Here is a 27,342-nt window from a genome sequence, read left to right as displayed (position 1 = left end):
GTTTAGAGGATGGTTGGATGGACGAATGGATTCAGGGTGGAATAAGAATTGGCCTCAATGCACAATTATGGGTTATAGTGCGGGGACTGCTCTCTGATTAGAAAGACGTCCTAACAGATATAAATAATATAGTCCTGAGGTTTCCTGCCATATATTGTACATCTCCCAGAAGACAGAAGCACCCCGGGACCAAAGCAGGAGTGAAACACCCTGATTGATCTAAAAACCCAAATAACAAAAATCACAGAAAACAGGCCTACACACATCTTGACAAACCCGTCTGAAGGATTTGGAGAAGGAGTTGTTCAGACAGCAGCTCACCAAAAACAAATCTGGCCTATAGATTTTCAATACAGTGAATGTGTGACAGCACAATAACTCAACACCACTGATAAATCGCACATAAATCTTAAATCTTTCTGACTCAACTAATGAGAGTGCTGCTGCTGTCTGGCTGAAACCAAATACTAGATAATCGTACCAAAAATAGTAAAGCCATTAAAAAGAGGTCTGGTTTAACATTCCACTTGTTATTTAGTCTTATTTAGTGTTCTAGTTTCATAAGCACAGATTGACGGGAAGAGCATCAAAGACCTCACAGGTTTGTCTGACAGCTCTGGACACACAGGCATAGCATGAAGTCAGTTTTAAAGCAGATGGATCACAAGATGGCTCTGTCCAGTTTCTGAGGGCCTCTTCACATTGGTTCACATGAGGACTTCCAGCCCAGCTGAACTGAACATCTGGAGCAGCGACGTAGGCACACAGCTGCCTCTCAGTCTTTGCAGCTGCTTGTTATTCTACTCTGCCACAAGTCTGTGGTTGCATTTCTTCTTTTGTCAGAAAATGTGACATATCCTCAAATAAGTTGTACTTTGACTTTTAGATGTATTTGGTCCACATATCCAGTTTCTTTATTGTTGCCTTGGTTATACTTTGGGCATGAAAAAAAACACCTTTGTTTCTTGAAAAATCTCAATTCAAATGACTACAAATGTCTAAGAATTTTACAAGCTACTTAAAGTCGCTGCATTGACCAGAGAGTTCAATTTTTTTTTTTTTTTTTTTTTTTTTTTTTACAGATTTTCAGTTCAGAAAGTTCAGGAAGCACCTTGCTAGCAAGAAAGTCAATGTACCTCAACATGCAAAAGAAACTGCATACAATATCCGCATAAAACATATCTGAAGGACTTTAACCGCACTTCCCACCAAACTCACAAGATCTTCCAACACGGTCTTGACTGATAATACTTTCCAACGTTAACTTATCTGAACAGATGTCACTAGCCAGACACTCGATGAACCCACAGTGTCACTTCTTCATTGCGGTGGCTCCATTGTTGCTTACTCCCACACATTATGACCATTCTGTTCCACTTGACATATCTCATTCAAAACACCAAAATGGCTTCAGTAGAATATACAGGTAAAGACTTCTAGAAGGCAAGGTCTTGGAGCACTTCATATTCATGCTCACACCTCAAACATACAAGGAGTTTTGGAAAGGCTTGACAATTTCCATAGCTTTAGCCTACTTCAATGCATGAAAGTGACTCTGTTGCACTGTTGTTAACATCTGCTGAATTACACCTTGCGCCATATTGTCAATTCTTGTGTGTTATCTGAAAGTTATGTTAGACTAAGGGGTTTAGCCCGCTGCTCGCCAACCCCTTCCCCTCACCAGCACTACACGCCGCTGTGAAGAGGGGGGCTGAACGCACCCCAAGGAGACGCGGTCGCTCCTTCGAAACCCCCTCTTAAACAGTGATACAATGGCAAACAAATACACTTGTTTTTTTTTACCTCCTCTTTGCTCGATTAGCTGTTGGCTTGCTGCTGCTGCCGTGCCACTTGATCTGCATTTCGTGCGGCGCTTCAAATGTTTAAAAGCCTGTACAGCAGCTGTCATTTTGTCTCACTGCCTTGTCTCTCTTCTCCCCCAAACATCCTCAAACACTATTTGATCTCTTTTCGCTGTTCCATTATTTCATTGAGTAATATTTTCCGTTTGTTTGCGGTAATGCGATCTTTACTATCCTTTATTTGAGACTTTCGAATTTTCCTACTTCCATTATCTCTAATCTGCTCTGCAGGTGTATCGTGCCAACATTTTTTAATCCTTTACAACATTCTACTTTGTCTTTTTCCAGCTCTGGGTGTGGTTAAATCTCTCTGCATTCTTTTCTCTTTACTGCTTTGGGACCTCTTTTCGACACGCTGCTCTTTCTTCTTCGCTTAGTCGCTGACGTGCCATCTACAACGTATAAAAGTTTTAAGAGCTAAGAGCACAGGAAGCATGTCTGCCAAAAGCATTCCAACAACTGAGAGGTCAGATGACCATGGTCTTGTTTGTAAATGGTTGTAAGTATGACGTGACTTGACCGTCTCGCGGGACGTGAAAGTGTCTCTCTCCAAAAGATCATGTCTTGTCGCAGGATTTTTTTATAATAGAGAGATGTACAGTAGCTGCTTGCTGACCTCCATCTCTAAATACCACACCAACAGTTTCTTTTGTAGTGAGCTGTACAGCTGGATGCTTCAATGGCTTTAACTTTTTCACTTCTCACAGAAGATCATTCAAGAGTTTTCTTCATGTCTGTTCACAAAACACTCGATAAGCTTGGGCGCACATTCGCCATGTTTGGTCTCCAGGTAACGACTTGACTTGTTAGGCTTCACGGCCTCATTTGATGCACTTAACACGTATGACTGAGGGGTTGAGGTGAGTTTTCATTTCTCATGCTTGTGGACCCTAACGCCAGGTACTCACCGAAGTACTTTCTTCCTTTGGTTTTATGTTTTCTGGCTTACATATAAACTCTTTGTTTCTTACCTTTTAAGAGGTCCATATGCCAAACATAAAATTCAAAATGAGAAAGGATTGGCTCTGAATTTTGTTCTAGTATAGTATTTGCTCCATCCTGATTTGTGCTATTACTGCAAATTTTTGAGAGTGGACATTTCTGATAAAAAGCACCTGAGTGACATAATAACACTGCTCTGACGGATTTAAATTTATAAGTAGAATTTAGTGGGAAGTCAAGCAAAATGACACCTTTTATTGGCTAACTAAAAAGATTATAATGTGCAAGCTTTCAAGGCCCCTTGTTCAGGCAAGTGTATGTGTGTACTGTATAATATTAACAATAAGAGCAGCTCACTACTGAAAATGGCAAATATAGGAGGCAGTCGGGATCGAACCGGGGACTGTTGATTACAAGTCAGCAAATCTAACCGCTACGCCATGGAAGCTGTTGTCTTTTCCTTGAACCTTTTGTGAAAGTGTTTATTTGATCTTTGGACTTCAGGCTTCATACATTATATAGTTTATGCCTACAATTTGTCATTTACTACTAAAATATGAAAAATGTTTCTGTTTTAACAATGTGTTTACACAGATTATTGTAGAAACGGAATACACATGAAATGCGTGTGTTCCAAATAACGGTCTATTATTTCCACTCTAAAACTCCAGCACTTCACTCCCAGATAATCAATCAAGGCATGAGCTGGGAGACGTTCGTGCACATTCTAAGTCGGTGGGGGGATGGAATAGCCGGCTGCTTGCTGCTTGTCTTTATCGGCACATTTATGGGACAAAAGACGGTGGCGGAGAGGTGCGAACGGATTTAAGGTGGGCCGGATCTACGTGTTTTTTCGTAGGCTCTGGTAAATTCTAGTGTTAAACAGCTGCCACTCAGTGAACTCTCCCTAAGCCCAATAATTTATTTTTGCAAGAGTATGTAAGCAACACACATTACCTTTTCTGATTTTTGTTAATACAACTAATTATGTTACAATATAAAATTAAAAATGACAGCCCACCACCTGGCTCAATGGGGAGACAGAACTCACAGGTTGAAAACTACTGATTTGATGTTACTGGAAATTACCGTATAAACTCGTGTTTAAGTTCTCCCGCTGATAAGTCAGGACTTGGATTTTATCGTATAATTTCCGGTATTTTATAATGTCAGTCATATAAGTCGAATGCGGAAAACTCGCGCTGTCGGGCCAAGAGATTATGATATGCCAACACCCACCGGAGAGAGTAACCACAGAGCACACAACCTTTTTTCTATGTATTGTGCCTACCTGACCACACAGTAACACGTGAACTATTCCGAAGAGACTTTTGCACTGATTTGTGTTTTTTTGTATCTCACACCCTCATACGCCTTTATTGTAAGAGCATCCCTAATCTACGATCAGAAGAAAATATGAAGCTGGTTTTAAATTAAAAGTTGTTGAAGTGGTGAAAGAAATTGGTAACTGCGCTGCTGCAACAAAATTCGATGTGTCTGAGTAACTGGTGCGAGATTGGAGGAAGCAAGAAGATGTAAAAAAAATTGAAGTCTTGTATTTTTGAACGGGCTTATAAGTCGGGGTCTGATTTTATGATCGTTTTCGGGTTTCAAGACCCAACTTATACAGGAGTATATACGGTATATAAAACTACAAAATACACAAAAGAAGGCGAATCAGCTTGATACCTTAAAGTCATAATAATCCTTACAGATGGACCGCGATAAAATCCAATTACACAACAGAAGCCCACCCTTCTAGCTCCTCAGGATGCCAGTCCTAACATTTCATTATCATCATTATGGGCACACACATGGCAGCTGAAGCTGAATCCAAACAAATATGAAATCTTATTGACACAAAACCAACGTTATTTGATATAATTAAACAACATATGAGGAAGACTAGAGTTTTAGCAAACTTGCCATTTTTCACTACCAGAGAAAGTGTAGAAGTGTTTAAAAAGGAACACAGGATTATGGGTTATTTGTCACAACACAAGACATGTTAGACTTTAGCTACCCATAACACTTGGGAGGGCTTCATTGGAAAACGATGTGCAGTTTTGGTCTTCATATTACAAAATGGAGCCAGGATTTCTATGGACTTTCTCCAGTTCTGTTACTTCACTGACTCCACAGCTACAGGAATAAACTAAGAGGAAACAGTGAGGCATTTAAATCTTTTACTAAGAATAGACATATTTGCTTATAAAGTGAGAAGCTATAGTGTACGCCAGCTGTTATTTTAAAATAATGTCATCAGCTTGAAGATGAGACACAGATGGGAGCTGGTTTAAAGAAAATCTCATACATGTTAGAAAGTTTTTTCTTTCAAATGCAATTGAAATTTTGGACAGCACTGAATTAGCTTTGTTGAAAGCGGCACCATCTGGGACCTCAGACTCTTAAATTGACATTATCTGGACGTAAGGGATGATAAAGAGAGAAGAAGCTATCTTAAAGTGAATGGCCTCAACAAAACATTACGCTCTTCAAACTAAGGGAATTAACCATTATTTACAGCTTGATGAGCTAACTTATTGAAAAGGCCTGGTCTCACTTAACATAAACCTCTGCTCATTCAGGTAAGATTTACACCTGAGAATATTCAAATTGTTTTCAAGACTCTGTGCCTCTCTGCTAATACGTTTACTACTGACCTTACCAACCTATAGCAGCCTGTACTGACTAACCACAGGTCTGTGTAATGGACGGCTGGCAGCTAAACCCGGCCGACACACCAAGGACACTAGATGGTGACTTCCCTGCAGCTTAGCAGTGCCCCGGATTCCCGCAGGGCACTATGGGAGATGGAGTTTGGCTTCACAGCCCTGCTGGGTACTGTGGGTGCCATCAGGTGACGTTGCAGGGAGACACAGGGATTTTTATTTCCCATATAGCCCGGAAGTACTCCCAAGTCATGGGAACGGAAGGACAGAAGTATTTTCGGGCTGAAGAAAATACAAGTCTCCATCTGAGCCGGAAGTGCTGGTGAATCACACGGACAGAGGGACAGAAGCACTTCCGGATCAAGGACTATATAAATGAGACTTCTGCTTCCTGAGCATCTCTTCTTTTCTCCACACTAGCGGCCCGCTTCTTCTCTTTTTTCATCGGCATCTTTTCGTGTTAAAACTGATTAAGTCTGTGTTTGTGTTGCAATTACTTAGTACGTTTTCTTTAAATTTTTACTTAAGCTGGCACTTAAGTCTTCAATCTGCCTCAAGAGTGATGTAAGATATGAAGAGGAAGTGACGGCGAAGGTGGTAGGGATGAGAATGACGCTCATGCACATGTGCCGCACTGCTGAGAGTTGATTCTACAATAAAATAAAAATAAAAAGAGGAATAACTTTGGAGGTCAATCATCACCTGAAAGCAGATAGACGTCACGTAGTATATGTGTACCAAAGTTCAGGTCAATGGGTGAAACGGTTTACAAGGTACAGGAGATTTAAAATCCTGGACAGACAAACAGACAGCCACGAAGATATATGTACATATTTTATAAGTTTAAGTACATATTAATAAGGAGATTTTATTTATTTTAGTATTTTTATGGTCCATGAACAATAAGATTACAACATTTCACTTTGCTAATAAAAAATGGACAGTTAATATAGGACATCTGGTTATACTGGAGCTTAGTGTAATTTTTTTTTAAATGGGCAAAAGAAAAAAAATATTAAAAAAACGGAATCGGTATCAGAATTAAGTAACGTGAAATCGGTGATCTGTATGAGCCTTAAAAAACCTGATCAGAACATCCCAGTCAACAAGATAGCAGACTAGGGACCTGCCTTCATGAAACACTATTGACCAGTACAGGACAGTGGCCAAGGGATGGGACTGCAAAGTGATGAATTCAAATCCCACCAGTGGCCCACTGTGCAGGAGTCCACAAGTAGTTTACCGTGCTTACTGTGGCCTTGTAATAAAAGCAGTGTTCGTCGTCACATTTTTGTAACAGACGGGGCAACCATGTGGTAAAGATGACCTAGCAAATCTAGCCAGCCAATGAAGAAATATTGTATTAGCAAGAAACAATGAGAATCACAGAAAGCAGACACATCCTGTATGTGAACCACAACGCTGCTTCTGTTCTGTTTGGACACACAACGACGGAACACATGGCATCAACATTGTCATTTCATTGGCTGCTAGTCCTGGCGCTGTCAGCCTGAGTGTAGAACAGGAAACCTCAGCAGATTGAAGTCACCGGATTCTAGAATATACCTTTATTTAGAAATGTGTATATTTATTTTTCACTTGAGCAATTACTTCTATGTTTATTTTTTTGGCTTGAGTGTTTCAGAGGCCAGTATTGCAGATTGACACTGCATGGACCCAAGGTTCACATTTTTGGGTGCAGTTTGCACGTTCTCCTTGTGTTCAGAGGAGTTTCCACCCACAATCCAAAGAGCTGCTACTGGGTTGATTGCAAAGTTAAACTGGGCTGGCATGTGTGTATGAGTGAAACAGCCCTACCACCTCATCCCTCCTTCACAGTTTATTCAGAGGGAGAACAGGGACGCAGAAGTGGATATTTTTGGCAACTGTGAGAGATAACATCTAGTAAGAATAAGTGACAATAGGAACAAAACAACTGACAACCATGGGGATCTCTTGATTGTCACAATTCAGTACTCATTATCAGGGCAGAGGCTGGAAATTCAGTCGAAAAATAATAAACCTTTAATTTTACGCATTTTGGAAATATTGACAATAATTCAATTCTTGATATTGTGTGGTAGATGATAATTAATGAACAAAAACCTCCATGCTTCCTCCAGGTGACTTTCAGGATACTGGGATGAGCAAAACAATGCTTGAGACATAAAACAGTAACCTTAAGTACCTGATCAACCATCAGCCGATTTCCAAGTTTTCTGAGACATTCAGCATGCTAGCTGAACCTGCGGTGCTGAGCTCTCTCAACAAACGTCTTAGTGCAACAAGTGGCATGCCTGTAAAATGATAGATGCCCCTCAATGTCCAAATGGATTAGCATGTGTCTCTAGGGGCACGGGCAAGCACATGACACCCATTCCTGACTGTGATTAAGAGCCGCCAATATTCCCTTTGAACCAGTAATTCCCAGTCACAACTTGCACAGAGGGCTGTGGAGTCGGAGACAATTTTGGGTACCTGGAATTGGGGTTGGAGTTGGAAGAAATGTACCAACTCCGATCTCCTAATAAATTTAAATTGTAATGAAAAAAAATACAGCAAGTTCAAAATTTCACAAACAATAGTCTTAATTAAGTACTTCTCTGATGTAAGAATAAAGCCCAGTGCATAGTTGTGTTACTACTAGTGTGAAGTTCAGCTGAGCTATTCTACAACCTGACATTCACATATTGTAATCTGGATTATGGTACATTACAAAAAGTGTTTTCATTTTATTTCAGATATAATGTGTTTAACAAGTTAATCTGAGTATAAACAAGTGTAATGATGTAGGTGGAGGTGTGTACTATGGCCTGATGTGTGTTCAGGGGTTCTTGTCTTTTGTTTAAAATTTAAACTGGCCAATACAGTAGAGAGTCAGCTTCCTAGCCAGTAGTTCTGTGGTTAAATGACGTGTATGTTGTCTTCATTCAATCAACATGGAAAATACATTTGCATATTAAATACAGAGGAGTCGGGGTCAGAACTACCGGAAACTAAGATGATTTATCTACCGACTCCACAGCCCTGGATTAATTTGCACATTCTAGTCTGCATTTGGGCCGGGGAAGCACAAGAAATTCTCCCCTAGTTGGCCATTTTAATGCCACGTTTGAGTGTATCTTGTTACAACAATCCCCATGGCACACTTCATTTTATTGTTACGATCTTCCAGTGGGCCCAGTAACATTCCTAACCATTGGAGTCCAATGTATGTTAAACAGCTGTATTAAAAAGATGTGGCAGCGCCAAAAACATGGATTGCTGTGGCAAGGCAAAAAACAGCAGACAATGCCCACACATTTAGGCAGAGGCATGCTATACCACCCAAGCCATGCCACATATTCCCAATCATACAATCTGACGTTGTTTATCAGACAAACGCCAACATTATCATGAGCAAACACAAATCATCCAGCCTTCTCTAAATGTCTTCTTGAGGCAGATGTAATCAGAAGAACCTGAACAAGGGGCCCAAGTTGCCGCGACAGCATATTGTAATTTTTTTAGTTAGCCAATAAAAGGTGTCATTGTGCGTGACTTCTCACTCCATTCATAATGGCTAACATGGTACAACACCCTAGTACTACAAGAATGCTACTTGAAATGTTTGTCAATGGGTGAACAAGATGACAGTGCCAACATCCAAGGAATTACTGGAGTGGACTACCTGCTTTGTACTTACATGACCTGCAGGAATTAGGATGGGTGCACCATCACCAAGGCCACTGAGTGAACGCGGAGTCTCAACAATGCCTTTCTGCCAATGATAAACTACCACTCTCAGCAGACACTGGGAACAAAATGGACTGAGGCGTTCTTCTTGTGTTGTCCAATTTGTCCCAAGGCAGAAGGGGACATGATGCATATAATGTACGATGATTTTTGGGATGCAGAGAATGGAACCGACACATACAGTAAAAATGGATTTTAGATATAAATAAGGAAATGCTTGGCATTTGGAGATTTGTGGGAGATTGCAACAAAAATGTGTCAATATATTAAACATTCTGAATTATCTGTCCTTGTATCATCTGGATATTATGTTCACATTTCCTCCCTGCCGTTACTGAAAATGTGAACATATGTTACTTATACACTTATAATACAAATTCAATAAAAAGACAACAAGCTGACATTTTTTCATTGCTTGTGTTGATGTAGTTCTGTAAACATATTAAAAAAATGAAATTTGGAAAAAATTAAACAGATTCCTTTGGACCCCACAAGCTAGACAGATGTCTTCGGACTATGGAGAGGTGTACCGTGAGCTTCATGTAATGGCAAGTGGCCTGAATGCCAGAAGACCAGGCAATGGCACTGTCTGAGGACTGCAGGACAGTGGTGTCTCCAGTCCGTTTTATACGACGCATGCAGCTCCTCGCCAGGAACAAGATGAAAATAGAATCTGCCGAGCCTTGTTCACAGGGAGGTTTCTGTCATAGGCTGCAATTAAATCCTTCTTCAAAAATGCCCATGCGTCTCAGCTCCTCCTGCTCTTCCCAGGCATTCTGTTTCCACTTCGGGAGTGGCATATGTTTTTAGGGAAAGTGACCTCATTATAAATATTGGCCCATGCAAAGGGCCAGTTAAAGTCAATGTCTGCTTCAAGTCCAAGCCAGGATTTCACTGTCAAATTGCTGATACTGGTGCCGAGTAACCACATCCGTTCAACTTGGTGCTTGGAAAAACGTTGATATATCAGGACCAGCGGCACGAGGATGGCTTGTAGTGGGTTTGGTGATGTTCTTTTGCAAGTTACACTTATTAGCCATAAAAGCTTGACAGGGAAGAAGACTGGTCAAACTGGGGGAAGGACTGGTTCCAGTTTTGCAATAAGGACCCACACCAATAATGCGTGTCAAAAAAGATAATTCCATGCTTACCTACATGACGTACTTGAATTCATCTCCTTTCAAGTTCAATTTCATTGTCTTGAGTACAATGAAACATTTTATTTGTCTATCTGACCATGATAAAGGTTGCCTCTCTCTGATGCCATGATCAACAATAATTACCATGTGACCTTACCCTGAAACCTCTGAATTCTTCATTTTTTTATTATACTATTCCATGTGGAGATGAACACGCAGCAAGAACCAGCCTTGGACAACACAGCTGCCCACTTCAGCACCCACAGTTATTACTCTTGTTATTTCTCTCTCTCTTTGCTGCTGTTTCTTCTTTCTGCCATCTCCACCGTAAGCATATTTTCAGATAAACCTACTCCACTCTACCCCTTACTTGTTAATTTAAATCTGAACCTCTCAATTCTCTTCATGTCTACCAGTCTATACCATTCCAGTCACAGACTGCTGCAGCAGCAGATTCTGTTTCAGCTTTGACATCAGTCTCTTGCTTACTAAAATGGACCTTTCACAATACGCTAAAAGGACAATCAGGGACAATTCAGAAAGCAGCTTCGCGCGGCATGTTGGCAAATTTTATGCAGAAAATAGAAAAAGAAATAAATGAAAAGGCAGGCTGATGGCAACAATATTCTCAACATCCGCAAGTCTCTGACACTTTTGAGGCAGGAGGATTAGGAAACCAGCGAAGCAGTCCTAGTGCCAAAAGGAAATCCAAAAATATCTCAACCATGGGGTAAACAGAGTCCTTCTCCTCAAGAAAAAGCCAAACTAGACAAACCCCGTATGGTAGAGAAGACCTGGTATATGCATGCGAGCTGTGGTGCTACCTATGGAGTTACAGTAAATGAGGAGATCGATCCAGTAGGCACCGCTCCAGCTCTGGGGGCACTCTAACATGTAAGGCTTTTTCTGAGGTAATGGGCACAGCACTACGCATGGAAAAGTTTGGGGAAATTGCAGCCAATCCCACCACTTCTACAAACGTCCCTGGCGTGGCACTGACATTCACAAAGGCCAGACACCCTGACCTCAAGGTGAAGCCCATTTATTAGCCAAGTGTTCAAACTGTTTTCAGTCATTTTGAGCTTCTTTCTACACATCAGACTATCTGCATGCAGCAACAGGCTCCCTTGGTCGTTCTGAAACTTATCTCAAGTTTGAATAAAGCCACATAAACTGATAAAGATGAAGAAAAAGAGTCACTTTGAAACAGAGATTGTGTATACTGCTGAAAAGTTTAAGGATCCAGCATGTGCCCCTCTCAGATACACAGTACAAGCCCCCAGATACACAGCACCCACCTGGGATGAGAAGGCAGCCGCACACAAACGTCAACATTTACATGATGTGCTTCTCTTGGGCAGATGTTATTTTTTTTTGCTTTTCTTATGGAAAAAGGAAGTGGTTTATTTGACGCAAGTCACGCTGAGACTATCAAAGAGAAACCTCCTACATCTCAATGACAGGGGGCTTGGGGGGGGGGGATAAATTTAACAGTCAAAGGCCCTAAACTTAGCAACTATTAAATATCAGAATCACGAGCGCTCACTGAAATACATCCTTTAGAATAAGTGATTCTTAACCTTTATAGAGTCACGGACCGCTTTAAGAATGTGATGAAAACTATGGACCCCCTTTTCCCAGAAATATTCACATAAACACAACTTTAAGGTACATTGTATTCATTGCATGCATTTATTGAGATTTGATTGTCTTATACATATATGACATACACAAAGTATTATTAAAGTTTAAATTAAAAACACTCCTTTTTTATGCAAAAAGTAATGGCCACTCATTACAATCCTCTTGTGCAAATTCAAACAGATCTACTACTACTACTACTACGTTTTCTACCACCATTACTACATCTACTCTAAATCAACAGTACCAGGCTGTATAGTGAATATAAATGTTCGTTTTTATCTGACCCTCACAGACCCCCTGAAACCCTTGGGGGTCCATGGACCTCAGGTTAAGGACCCCCTGCTTTAGATCATCCCTGTGAAGTTGCAACATCTGAACAAATCCTCGGCTGAACCCTCCTGACGAGTAAGATCATAGCCTGCCACGCTCATATCCATGTAAGCCTAACATTATGGATGCATAACATTGTCACTTCATATCTCAAGCAATATTTTGCGCTTCCATGTGTACAAAGGTACACTTACTCTCCTTTTCCCAATTTTCATAGATACACACACACACTAAATACTTTCTGGCAGTTAGACTTTTAACTACAAAGTCAGTGCTGGACATTTCTCATATACAACAATCAGTCCAATCCAATGTATTCCTAAAGAATCACACGCCAACTTACGGCTCCCATTTGGCCACATGTCGGTCACGAAGTATACAGGTCACTGCAACTGAGGCTCTGTGGCTCTGGTGTGTGTGACCGGTATGCACTCTTTAGTTGCTAGTGCGGACTAGAACACGTCTTGGCAGCCGCATGCTAGGCCTGTGTAAGTGAAGGGTCGAAACGTGTAAGAATTAGACACATGGAGGAGAACCAATCAGAAACCTTAAAGGGCTCTCCAGGAGTCAGAAAACATATAAGACCCAGTAAAATAATAATAATAATAATAATGAAAGTTCTATTACTAATTACAAGACATTTCAATCTTCTTGATGGAAGAAAAAAAAAATCTGCACACATAAGAACCAAAAAAAAAAAATGTGCCAGCTGCAGAAAGCTCGACTTCAAAAAAAATAATGTGTGGCATGTCCAGTGAGTGCCCTGAGGACTGGAACTCTGGGTTCTATTCAATAAGGGCACGCACAAAAAGGCGACCTTCAAAAGGGCGACCTCAATTGGGCGCGGAGAATAAAAGCGCACATAAATAAAAGCGATCTTCAAAAAGGCGACCTCAATTGAGTGCCGAATAAATGCGCGCGCAAATAAAGGTGTTCATAGATAATTTAGTTGAAATGGCTCTGGAATATGTGAAGAGCAACAAAGGTGCAGATCTACTCATAGTCGAAGGCTACACATTCAGAAAGGAGAAAACTATCAATGGGAAACACATCTGGAAATGCACTGAATATAAGATTGGAAAATGTTCGTCTCGCTGTCATACCAAAAATGTCATTGCCTTAATCTAATTTTCTGTAATTTTGAAAACAACGAAATATAGAGAGCTTTAGAAATAGTTCGTTAGAAGTAGTTCGTTAGAAGTTCATGCATTAATTAATTGGATGTTTTAATATTCTTGCTTTCACCTTTTTATACGTTCAATCATTGCCTTTATCTAATAAATTTTCTGTAATAATTTTGTTGCGTTTGCCTTTATTCGCTGCGCCCAATTGACGTCACCCTTTTGAAGCACTGCTTTATTTATGCACGCAGTTATTCGGCGCTCAATTGAGGTCGCCCTTTTGAAGCTCGCCTTTATTTACGCGCGCCTTTATTCGGCGCTCAATTGAGGTCGCACTTTAGAAGATCGCTTTTATTTATGTGCGCTTTTATTCGCCGCGCCCAATTGAGGTCACCCTTTTGAAGGTTGCCTTTTTGTGCGCACACTTATTGACTGATACCGGAGCTCTGTGATATACAATTAGGCCTTTGCTGTCTTTAGCAGCTGGTTTTGTAGTACTAGGGTGTTGTATCGTGTTAGCCATTATGAATGTACAGAAAAGCCAAGCAAAATGACACCTTTTATTGGCTAACTAAAAAGATTACAATATGCAAGCTTTCAAGGCAACTCAGGCCCCTTCTTCAGGCAAGTTGTAATACAGAGACTGGAGTTCTCTATGTTTATATACACACTCTAGGACAAGAATCAACATTGGTAAATCTTTAAATGAGAAATTTTAAATTTCTTGAACATTATTACCCTTCTGTTTGCTTATGACGCTGGGCCATAAGTGTGAATGGCCTCAACATGGTGGGCAGTACGGCTGGGCACATGACTATATAGTGTTCACTGTACAATACGGAACATACTGTCAAATTCAACAACGGAAAGCACACATCAATCCATATTACTAACCAAGAATGGTAAACCGGATGGCATGGACGTAGGTACACGGCGATGGGACCATGAGACGTACTGCGCAGGCGCGTACAGCGCGCGTCTCATAAACCGCACGCGAAGTCTTATCCACCGCGAATGAAGGAGTCACGGCCCAAAAACGAAAGAGCTCAACTGACGTGAATGAGAAATGAAGCAACAACGCGCCCATAGCTAACGACTAACGACACGGCCATACAAAAAAGAGGATTCTGCGCTGCAGCTCAGATTCAAACGGAAGAGGCTACGGTGGCCCCACAGGTCCACAAAGTGAGTGGCACTACTAGGGAAGGCGCAGGCGTCACCGCCATATTGTGAGTGGCACTACTGCGGAGTGAAGTTAGGAATAATGTGCTGCTTAGGATTGTACAAACCGCTGAACGCTTTACACTGAATTCAAACACAATACAGCTCAACGATACAAACACGAGCCCACCTAGATAAGATCAATGAATGCAGGCACCTGCAACGCGCGTCTGAAACTGCGGAAGCAAAGCAGGCACGGGTTCAAAACGAACGAGCTCGACTGACGGATATACAAACACGAGCCCGGCTGGATAAAATCAATGAACACAGGTGCCTACAACGCGCGTCTGAAATGCCGCAAGCAAGGCGGGCACGGCTCCAAGACGAATGAGCTCAACTAATGTATTTCAGGATACCCAACACCGGGGGTAGGCGAGCGAAGCGAGCAGGGGGCAGAGCCCCCCTTGTAATAAGATAATAGGAGAGCTGGTGTGTGTGTACAAAGTGGCACTCTCCTCTGACTTAAAGGAGTAGATCAGGCCCAGTATTATTAAAAGAAACTCAGTAAACTTACATAACATTTTCTAACTCACTTAATCCTATTGAGGGTCACAGATGCCAGCGACTATGCCAGCAGTATCAGGCACAAGTAAGGAGCTAATCCTGGACAAGGTTTTTTTTCCCTTGTTGGGCTCTCTCACAGAGACATTGATTAGTACACAATTTAGACTTGGCAGTCAATTTCACACTCGTTTTCTTTAGATGTGACAGAAGACCAGAGTACATGATGACAGAACTTGAGGAGAATCTACAAACTGTATGCTGACCATAACCAAGCATCTGATTTAAATCCAGGATGTGGCTTTCACTGTGATAACCTTAATTAAAATTTGGATTAAAACCTATACATATATACACACTCATGCTCAACTGTCATGCATGCACACACACTAATACTCACAACCCTGTTATCTATCTGCAATTGTCAGCACATTCCCTTCACCAATCCCACAGCTGACACCTTTATACCACTACAACAGCAAGGTCGGTCGGCCTAGCTGAATTATTACCTGAGATATCCAATTTAATCAGTGATATGGTCACCCTGACGCTAAAGTAAGTAGTAGCAATACAGTTGAACCACGCAGCAAAACACCCTTTGAAGAAATCAAAAGAACCTTTCCTGTTAAGTCCTCCCCTAGCACTTTCTGTTTTCAGGCTATGCAGACCATCTCCTAAAGGTTCAGCCGGCAGCATCTACAGAACAGAACTGGACAGGACTGAGCTTTGGTTACCTTAGAGCTCAAAATAACAAAATCCATTAAACATGGCACTAATCTCCAGCCAGTAGGAGACACAGGCAATGAAATGAGGATCTTCCAATGGCCACTGAGCTAATTAGGCACCCGAGGCCAATCTCCAGTGAGAAAGGAGGATATGAGTTGACGGTCTTGACGAATATCCGCTCAGAGATGGCCTGGCTACACCATAAATAAAGGCCATTGTGTATTTGGCATGTTTGAGGTCTATTGTTTCATATCCACTCTGGGAGATGGCCAAGTTAACTATTTACTTCCATCGCCTTCACAGTGTCAATAGCCACAGGGACAACATTTCAAAATGTTAAGTTGTCCAAGGTGAAGAGAAAAGATCATCCCTGACAGTTAACGTATCTTTCATCACTCAACTCCTGTGTGCTGGAATCGCCAAACAGGGCTGTTGATCTGGTCTGCATTTTTAAGCACATTCCCCAAAACTTTAGTCAAACTGCAGATCCTTTCAGTATTTCCCATGCATTTCATGTCTTACTGACTTGACTACTGTTAATAAACTTATACACCAGTAAATATGGCTGTTAATCTTTGAAAGCCTAATAACTCTTACAATATTTCTTTAGCCTACACAACTGCATAACAATTTCAAATGGATTAAGTTATATCTGTCTCAGTGTACCTGTAGGAGTAATCTTGTTCCATCAATATTTAATTTATATGGCGTACTACCAGAGGATTAGCCAAAGCTTTGTTTTGCTGCAAGAGGCCTCCCACCCCAGACCTACTTAGTCTGCTCTAGTCACGTCTAAAGGCACAGATCTGTCAGGGTCTCGAAACACCACAGAAGATCAGTAAGGTGTGCATCCCCATAATTAGTACACATTTACTGAGACAGGCAACTGCTCTAAACAGAATGAAAACTCTCACCTATCAGATGCAGGAATGATGCACTCATTTTCTGTTCTGCTGTCACAAAGACCCACTGTTGGTCCACTCCAAAGCTACCTCGTTCTAGACTGCTGTTCTCCATTCAGTGTTGGGTCATCCCTTGTATTCAAGCAGCAGGATGAAGCGCAAGCTGTGTGGCCGGCATTCTTAAATTTCTTTTGGATGGCTCGCTAGATCCCAGGAGGATTCCATGGCATGCTTACTTGAAGGAGGAAGGATAAAAGAAGACGCAGCGCCGACTTGGGCCTAAAGCAGACTCCGTGCAGGATGCTGCTGCCACTGACTTCCCAAACACACACATTCATTTTCCCACCCCTCATTATGGGAAATTAAACAGAAGGGTAAAGGTCATCAATTTCCTCCCATCTCTACAGCCATCATCTTGGCAAAATTGCTTCCATCTCTCTTTTGGGAAAAGAGCCACATACATGGCTCCAAGTTTTTAACTATGTAATAATTCGAGGCATTAAGGAAGGAAAAACTAAAATACATAAATAAATAAATAAATAAATACAAACATAAAAAGGAAGCTATCAGATCTAATTCAGGACTTAGGAGAGGTTTGCTGAGGTCACAGGCTGTAAATCAAATAAGTTCGGGATGGGGGTTGGTGGTGATCTCTTAATGCACACGCACAGGCACAGGACTCCCAATTTGACCTGACGAGGCACAGGCCTCAGTTTATTGTAAACCGCACAAGCACTAGCAACAAGAAGCAGCCCAACCTCTGACCTCCCTGAATCCTATGTTCATTAACTGACTCTTGGGGTGAGCAATGGGACTCTCCTGCCACGTGACACAACATCCTGCCTTGCATATGGCGAGATTAAAGGCTGGTAATACAGACGAGCCTCTGTGCCCACTCACCAGAACATAAGAGGCTCATAGACCAATAGAGACCAGGCACTCCATCTGGCTTGCTCATTAACTAATAGCCAAGTTTTTCCAGCGTCACCTCCCGCAACTTCTGAAGACAGCAGGATATCCACTTCAGCCACCACTAAGACTTTTTTTTTCCCTACAGAGTCCACATAAATCCTTCCGGTGTCCATAAATAAAGGTTTAATTTTCATCGAACACAAGTATTCTAAAAGCCTTTATATATTCTAAATATACAGGCACCTTCAGCCAAAACAAACCTCCTTATTCTTTATAGAATTTGTATGTAGAGAAAAGCCGAGCAAAATGACACCTTTTATTGGCTAACTAAAAAGATTACAATATGCAAGCTTTCGAGGCAACTCAGGCCCCTTCTTCAGGCAAGATGTAAGCTAACACGGTACAACACCCTAGTACTATAGAATTTGAACGTTTAACATCTAGAACTTCTATCTCTAACTAATATTCTCTTAAACTTACTTTTCACACTTAATTATATTAACATGAAACAGCAAAAGATGCACTCTCTCTAAAATTCCATCTATATAAACACATTAAATCTTGGTCACAAACTTCTACCATGTCTTAGGCTATGTCCACACTACTATGTTTTCATTCAAAATAAACAGTTTTTCCATCCATACTAGTGTTTTCACATAATTTGCAAATGCATCTCCACTCACACTACAATGACAGAAAACACATATGACATAGACATTCACCTACACTGGGCATGCATGCATCGAGCGGAAAAATGCTTGAAGGAGTGGTAGTAACTTCCAGCCACGAGACACATTTCAAAACTGTAGTGACCTGTAAATTATTTACCTTTTGCACATGAATGCAGCATTCAAACGGCACAAAACACAACGTAGATACATATATGTAAGGCACACAACAGGCACTCTTCTTTGCTTGGTGCATGTTTTTCTTCTGAGAGGGACGACCAATCAGGGAATGAGACGTTGTAATAAGAATCCAATCAGGGAAGGAAGAGCTAAGTAATAAACACAAACAAATCGGAGTGCGATTAGAGTCTGTGTTTTCACCTGTCCATATTAATACTCTAAAGCTCCACTTTCCTAAGTATATGGCTATATGGCACTGAAGAGCGTTTTACAAAAGTCTGTTTTTGGTGGTTGGAAACACCAGGGTCGTGTAGACAGAAGGCAGAAACAGAGACTAATGTCTGCATTTTTAAACAAAACCATAGCAGAGTGGACGGGGCCTAAAATGAGAAGAAGGCAGACTTGTAGTACTCCCACATTAGACACCCATGTGGCCACCACAAAATACCCTCAACAGTCAATATACTCTAGAATTGTCTTCAAAGGAGACCAAACAAAGCAAACCAGCTTCTGCGTTTACCCTATCCTGGCTGTAAACACACCTGGGGCCTTGTTTACATTTTAATTTAAAAGTATTTGCTTAGGGGATGCTTTTATCCAAAGTAACTTACAAAAGAGGTCAACAAAATCAAGTAAACATCAGTCTGGGGGTCTGCTTGGGAACAAATATTACAGGACAAGGTTACAAAATTGATCATCTCAAGAGAAGAGCTCTGAATAAAGTACAAGTGAATTACAATTCCTAGGTTACAACACCCCACAGTTCGACAGAAATTCACTACACAAGAAAGTCTTCAAATGCCTCTTAAAGACATTGAGAGAATCAGAATTTTGAACAGAGGTAGGCAGCTCGTTCCACCAGCTAGAGTCTAGTTTCAGATTTGATGCCGCACAGAGATGGCATCACCAGACCCTGTTCATCAGCACACCCGAGTGGTTGAGAAGGAGCATAGAAACTCTTAAGTGTCCCCATATATATATAAATGCTGACCCACTGACTACTCTGTAGGTAAGCATCAAGGATTTGAACTTAATAGCTGCTGCTGCAGGGAGCCAATGTAGTGATCTGAAAAGGGGAGTGACATGCGTCCGCCTTGGCTGGTTGACCACCAGACAGGTCACTGCATTTTGGATCCCCTGCAGCGGCCTGATGACACATGCCAGTTGCAGCAGTCCATACATGCCAAGAGCAAAGCTGGTACCAGGAGTTGTGCTGCACACTCTGTCCGATATGGTCTAAACCTGCAGGTTTTGTATATGGGGAGTCTGCAGGACCAAGACTACTCCTAACCAACACCTGGCTAACTCATTTTAAGCCATAGGTTTGGTTTCAGCTGACATACTAACCCTAAACCACAAAGATTTAATAAACAAGCCAAATCTAAACATCAACATTATTCTAAACAAAATATTTAGTTGTCAAATGTTATCTTAAATCACAGTTTTATCGTAGGCTTTCTAGTTATCCTGAAATGTATGCTCATCCAAAGACAGATTTGCTTTAATTAACATATTTCCTCTAAATCACAAGCCAATGCTAACCTGCAAAGCCATTGCAATTTTCAGATGTACCCTAACCAAAAATATGTCCAATTAAAATGTTCACTCTACACCGGGGGTGTCCAACTCCGGTCCTGGTGGGCCACAGTGGCTGCAGGTTTTCATTCTAACCATCTTCTTAATTAGTGAGCCGTTTTTGCTGCTGATTTAACTTGTTTTGCCTTCGTTTAAATTGACATGACTCAGATTCCTTAGTTGTTTCTTTTATCTTAATGAGCAGCCAAACAATAATGAGACACAAAACAAGGCACCACATGACCCACTAACCTGAAAATAAAGAAAGGTGAAGGTCTCGATCATGTTGGTCTGCTCAGGTCACCAAAATGTTGGTGGTCTTAGAAAAGACAGAAAATCAACAGCCTGCCTGCTATGGCAGAATGAGAGCAGCAACTAGTCATGATGTTCAATAATGGCTTTAATTAACAGCAAGAATTGGCAACTCATTAAGAAACCAGTTGGGAGTGAAATTGGCTGAAGTTTGATGTTCCAGTTTAGCTGGTCATCTGTTGGCTCGTTTCACATCTCATTTCTGTTTGGCTGCCATTTAATGAAGAAACAAATCAATTCAGAGGACTGAATCCTTAAAAACAGGTCTAATAAAATGAAGGGAAAAGACGTTATGTGTCAGGGAAAACTGGTCACTGATTAGGAAAAGGGTTAGAATGAAAACCTGCAGCCACTGCGGCCCAGCAGGACAGGAGTTGGACACCCCTGCTCTACACACACTACTCCCAGCTGTCTTCCTCATCATCTAATAATCTCACTGACAACTGCAGGATTCTTCTAACAAACACAGTCACCAAAATCAGTGTGCTCAGCTCAATTCCTCAACTCATCTAACAGATCTGCCATTAACCCCAGACGTATCCTAACCTAACTTGCTTACAAAGCAAACCTACACTAAGTTTTTCTAATCCTGTTTCACCGTAATCAATATGCCTATTCCAACCAACATATTTACAGTAAATAATAGAAAACTCCTAACAGGCTTACCTAAAAGACTCACCCTAAACCGCAAGCCAATATTAACCAACACATTATTCATCATAATTCTAACTATCAAAACTAACCTATTTAAAACATGCATTCCAGTTTTCAAGAGCATCCAACAGTCTTCTATTAAACAATGGACCTGAAATAACCAATGTTATTTAATGTTATTAATCACCCAAAACCACAGGTTGATGCTTAGTATTTCAGAGCAAACACAAACTTGTTCATTGCTTCCTAAGGCTTTGGCTCACTTTAACTAAAACACCAATCCTAATCAGCATGTTCACTCTAATCTTCCAGCACATTTAACATTTACTAAAGACTCATCCTAACCATAAAGATTACAATACAAACACAATCCCACACTAATAATCAGTCCACCCCAAAACCAACCCATAAAGCACAGTCTCATCATACACTACATGTCGGACATTGGATTGGCTACATTCAAATTCAGATCCATGGCAATTGTGTGCCTGAGATGTCTTTTTACATTTGACTGCACTTATGTACGCCTTAGTGTTAACTTCATTAACAATGTCTGTTACCCTAACTGTTTATACAAATTAACAGGAAATCTGAGAAAAACATTAAAACTGAATCAAAATATAGCCTTTGCGGTCACCTTCAGGAAGTTAGGGCTTTTAAACTTCTCACTCCATTCTGATTAAACCCTTACTGTGTCCTCGTAAATATGCTCATCTATGAAGTGCTTAAGGCAGAAGAAGCACACATTTAAGCGTGAAATGTAAATGGAAACATCTGAGGAATATACTGTACATGTGAAATGCAGCAGAGTTTACACAGGTTGGACTCTGATGCATACAGCAAGTAAGTGGTGGGGATCACGTCTTTAGCTTTGTACAGTATTTTCTAGCCCAGTTCTTCAGCCTGTAATAATTTCTACCTTCATTGTCCACTTTAATGCTAAGGTCCGTTGCATATTCCATTTACAATGCTAATTGATAGGGCAGTAATGACTACAGGGTTATCAAGTGCAGAACCTGGAGGACCACAGTGGCTAACGGTGTCATTCCAGCCATTTTCTTAATTAGTAACCACTTACAGCTCCTAATGAGACATACAGTACTTCACTCTGGAGGAGTCCATTTTCACAAAATGTGTCATGCTGCATATTTTCCATTCTAGACACACAAAAACACATTCATATGATTAGCTTTTTTTTTTCTTGCAGAACAATTCACAAGCATTAATAGGCAAACCCTACATTGGCACAGTTGTGAATTGAGCCTTAATGTTTTGACTTGCTTCTTAAGGTTCAGAACCTTTACTTGTTTTGTTTAGGGCTGAAACGATTCCTCATGAAACTTAAGTAATTCATCCATCCATTATCCAACCCGCAATATTCTAACTACAGGGGCATGGGGGTCTGCTGGAGCCAATCCCAGCCAACGCAGGGCACAAGGCAGGAAATAAACCCCGGGCAGGGTGCCAGCCCACCTCAGGGCGCGCACACACACCACACCCACACACCAAGCACACATTAGAGACAATTTAGGATCGCCAATGCACCCAACCTGCATGTCTTTGGACTGTGGGAGGAAACCCAAGGAGACACGGGGAGAACATGCAAACTCCACGCAGGGAGGACCTGGGAAGCGAACCCAGGTCTTTTAACTGCAAGGCAGCAGCACTACTATATGCGTCACTGTGCCGCCCCTTAAGTAATTCGATTACTAAAAATCATTGCAGCAAATTCTTTGCATTGAAGCTTCATTTAATCCATTTAACTACACCTCAGAGAGCTCAGCACATTTTGCAGAGATGATTATTACTGCCACACCAGGCGCTTATGCTGTGGATACATGATGTGAAGATGTGATTTGAAGGTGCAGATTGTAAAATGGAGAAAGAGAGAGAAAACAAATGCATTACACTATCCAACACTGGCAAAGTCTACAAAGCCATTTGTGTGTATTCCAGCAACATCCACGCCATCAGAGTGTCTCTTTTCTGCAGCAAGCCTGAGTTCTGTGCATGTTGATATGCTCACATTTCTTCATTTCAGCCACCGCGTGCACCTTTAAAGGCTTACGCATACAAACACACACCATATCTACGTTATCCAGGGGATTCGACTGAAGCACAACTCTCTCTTTGTTTGCCTCCTACAAATGCCAGTAAGCCTTCCAAGAAGACAGAAAAGGCCCATGTTATGACTGACCTGTATTTAGGTTGAAAATTGTAGTTCTGAAAGTTAAGTTGCACAACTTAAAGGCAATTTTAGGTGTTATTATTATTATTCATAATTTATGCCTTAGTTTTAGGCTGTATGTATACCTTTTTTAGTGTACTTTGTAACTGATACATTATTTTTTGTATTTATTTGTTTTTGTGTTCCAGACAATGTTTTCTTTAAAACCCAGAAAGTAATGTGGCATTTAAATGCACAAAATGGGTTTAGTTTTGACACATTTTATTGTATGCAATTTAAACAATAAAAATATGTTTTTTCCTAAAAAGGAAATCATTTAGCTGTTCATTTTAAGAGAGATGTCTTATTTGCTCTTTTGTGTATTTACTACTGTTCTTAAATAAAGCAAAAGTATTTCTTATCCGATTACTCGATAGAATAATCAGTAGAATAGTCGATTACTTAAATAATCGATTTCGACAGCCCTAGTTTTTTTTTCTCCATACCATAATGAGCTACCAAGTGCGCCAACGGAGGACAAACTAACCTGGGGGTCTAAAGCTCAGTTCCTAGAAGGCCACCATTTTTTGCTCAAAACAATTTCTCAAATAAAAGCCGATACTCACTGTTAATAAAACATGTTATTTAATTCAATGGTTTTTAATTGCTCTTATTCTGCTGTATGAGACATTTACAACACTGATGATTTTCTTTTTTCTGAGAGCACTACTAAAATGTTTTGTAGACCAGAACAGATCACTGTTTATTTTTTAAAGTAGTTTTACTGAAACAGCTAATATATGAGAAGACACATAAAGACAAATTGCATCAAGTTAGCTAGTCATTTTTAGCTGGCTTTGAATCAATTATTGTTTGGGAGCAGGTTAAGAAAATAATCAAGGGTTCTGAATCTTAAAAAAGTAAATTAAAATTAAGACAAAAGTATTATACGCCATCAGCAGCACCATCTTTATATATAATACGCTACTGTGGCTGTCTGTCTGTCGAGGATTTTAAATCACCTGTAGCTCGCAAACCGTTTGACGTATTGACCTGACATTTGGTACACACATACTAAGTGATGTCTATTATCCGCTTTCAGGGTGATGATTGACCTTCACGGTTATTCCTCTTTTTATTTTTATTTTATTGTAGAATCAACTCTCGGCAGCGGCCAGCAGGGCGGCCATGTGGTACATGCGTATGGGTGCCGTTCTCATTGCCTACCACCTTCGCCGTCACTTCCCCTACCTCTTCATATCTTAACTCATTCTTGAGGCATATTGCAAACTTAAGTGAAAAATTAAGGAAAACGTACTAAGTAATCGCAACACAAACACTAACTTAATCAGTTTTAACGCGAAAAGATGCCAACGTTAGAAGAGAAGAAGCGGGTCGCTAGGGTGGAGAAAAGAAGAGCTGCTCAGGAAGCAGCAAGTGCATCAACCTCTGAGCAAACAAATGTTAAATGTTCAGAGAAAGAGTATGAAAACTATGAATGCTCAAGTCAAGTGTATTCACTGAATGTTTATCATGTAGTGTGCCATTACTGGTTTATTAAATAAATAGGAAAATAGTGGCACTGAAATCTGCAGTCACTGCAACCGTCAAGGAACCGAGTTTGATGCCCTTGCTCTAATGCATACTTTCAGTCTTTCCCCAGACTGTCCTATCCATTTTCCCAAGGCTCAACCTAGTCATCGAAGTAGCCATTTACCACAGGGTTCATCATAACCATAATCCACACATAAAAAGTTAACATATCCACCATGCTCATTCCATCCCTGACTCTTGTCTATCTAATATGCTCATTCTAACCTTCCAATTATTCCTTAACTAAACATCACGCAAGCTCATCCTGCTTCCAAGGCTAATCCCTAAGTGATAACACTAAAACACACACACATCCATTTGTGTTTATATCAGAAAGTGAAACCTTCAGATCATTTAGTGAAAGAACACTGAAGTTGACCTGACTAAACACCTGCATTCTCAGAAAAAGTTTGTTACAGGTAAGCAACTAGGACTAAGGCATGTGGGATTATAACTGCAGAGGAAAACCTTAACCATACCAGTGCTCATATAGAGACAGAGAAGAGAAATCCACAGCCTTATATTAGTGAGATTACAGTTCAGTGGCTAGTACTGAAAGACAGACATTCGTTCAGCAATGAACAAACAGCAGAAAGTCAAGTTGACCCAAACAGTCATTTAATGCAAATGGAAAAACACCCTGCAGTCCCAGAGAAAAGTATCACGGGCTAATGAAGTGGAAATAAAAACAGCACTGGTCTTGACTGCTTCACTGGGATTACAGGAATCTAATGAAAAAAATCACCTTGGGAATGTTTACAAGCTTAACAGTAACTCATTGCTCGAAAAACCTGAAAACGAAACAAGAGAAAGGTGAACACAAGGCAGGCAGAGGCCGTGATTTGCTAAGGTGATAGAAATGGATATTCTAACCCTACAATTACTTTTCCCCATTCCAGTTCAAGTCCGGTCTGATAATATTTACTGAAATTCTCCACTGAATGTGGCAGTAACCAATGAGCCAGTATGCACAAACATAAAACATCACCTTAACAAGTACAGTCCATTACGATACCAGTATGAAACAGAAGCTAATGACTACAATGACAAGGAAGCAAGGAGGATTCTGAAATCTACCACGGGTTTCAACTGAATTAATAAATAGAGGTTTCCTCGAACTGATTGTCAATTCACCGTTAAAGGCAATCCAACACTGACACAGTTTAGTTTCTAATAGTATTCACATGTTTGACAACATCACAAAGACATGCATGTTGGGTAACTGGTGACCCCAAATGGAGAGAATGTAAGTAGGTGTGACTGCCAAGAAACTGGAAAACTGACTCAGATTCTCAGACACTTAAATAATTCATTAATTTTAATGAATTAATTAAAATAAAATAAAAGGTAAAAAAATGAATAGATGGCCTTCCACTACTAAACAGTCAGTCAGTCAGTTACCAACCCGCTATATCCTAACACAGGGTCATGGGGGTCTGCTGGAGACAATCAGGGCCAGCACAGGGTGCAAGGCAGGACGCTAGCCCACCACAGGGCACACACACGATAGATAGATAGATAGATAGATAGATAGATAGATAGATAGATAGATAGATAGATAGATAGATAGATAGATAGATAGATAGATAGATAGATAGATAGATAGATAGATAGATAGATAGATAGATAGATAGATAGATAGATAGATAGATAGATAGATAGATAGATAGATAGATAGATAGATAGATAGATAGATAGATAGATAGATAGATAGATAGATAGATAGATACTTTATTAATCCCAATGGGAAATTCACTAGGGACAATTTAGGATCGCCAATGCCCCTAACCTGCATGTCTTTGGACTTTGTGAGGAAACCGGAGCACCCGGAGGAAACTCATGCTAACTCCACGCAGGGAGGACCCGGGAAGCAAACCCAGGTCTCCTAACTGTGAGGCAACTGCACTACCACTGCGCCAACGTGCCGCCCCCTACTAAACAGTGGTCTAGCAATTATACGTTATCTTATCATGATCATTGACACTGTCTATAGGTACCCCACACTGATCACTTATCTAGACTCAAGATCTTCATAATACATAGCAAAGCAAGGGTTCCCAACTAACCAGTGTAAGGCCAATTGTGGCTTATTCATACCAAACAGTGATTTAGCCAGAAGGACTGATCCAGGCTGACCTGTAACTTAGCAAATAGAGGTCTTCCAAAATAAAAAGTCATTCAGTGAGGAGAATTTTCATACTGGCCAGGGGCCTGGCAAAAAAAGGTTCATCTGTAGTGACCAATAATCCACCAGAATAAGGTTTCCCACACAGACCAGTGACTACACCTGCCCCTTTCCCTTCAATCTGAAAAGATGTGTGGGAATTAAACAGTTATAACTTTAAGCCAGAGTGCTATATAATAATAATAATAATTTATTTATATAGCACCTTTCCCATATACTCCTAGACCTGGACTCCTGGACTCTGTATATGCTGGAAGGGTGCAGAAGAGGGCCAAATGTATAGCTGCGGATCCCACCCATC

The 27,342-nt window shown here is 40.7% G+C and overlaps 2 protein-coding genes across 15 annotated transcripts in view; both read right to left on the bottom strand.

The window, feature by feature from the left end:
• Positions 1-27,342, bottom strand: part of yipf6 (Yip1 domain family, member 6) — a 798,052-nt gene that overhangs the window by 657,184 nt on the left and 113,526 nt on the right. The gene's annotated exons all lie outside the window — the stretch shown is intronic.
• stard8 (StAR-related lipid transfer (START) domain containing 8) overlaps positions 1-27,342 on the bottom strand; it is a 113,224-nt gene that overhangs the window by 14,259 nt on the left and 71,623 nt on the right. Inside the window, exon 1 of one of the 5 annotated variants that reach the window (XM_028815502.2) lies at positions 16,808-17,055. The exons of the other annotated variants lie outside the window; for them this stretch is intronic. Coding sequence (XP_028671335.2) covers positions 16,808-16,910 — 103 coding nt within the window. The 5' untranslated portion in view covers positions 16,911-17,055. Of the gene's footprint in view, positions 1-16,807; positions 17,056-27,342 lie in introns of those variants that run through there. 5 annotated transcript variants of the gene reach the window in all.

The sequence above is a fragment of the Erpetoichthys calabaricus genome, chromosome 12 (genome assembly GCF_900747795.2).
Source record: "Erpetoichthys calabaricus chromosome 12, fErpCal1.3, whole genome shotgun sequence".
In the NCBI taxonomy this organism is placed as follows: domain Eukaryota; kingdom Metazoa; phylum Chordata; class Cladistia; order Polypteriformes; family Polypteridae; genus Erpetoichthys; species Erpetoichthys calabaricus.
The sequence above is the reverse complement of the archived record's forward strand: the minus strand, read 5'-3'. Positions and strand labels throughout refer to the sequence as shown.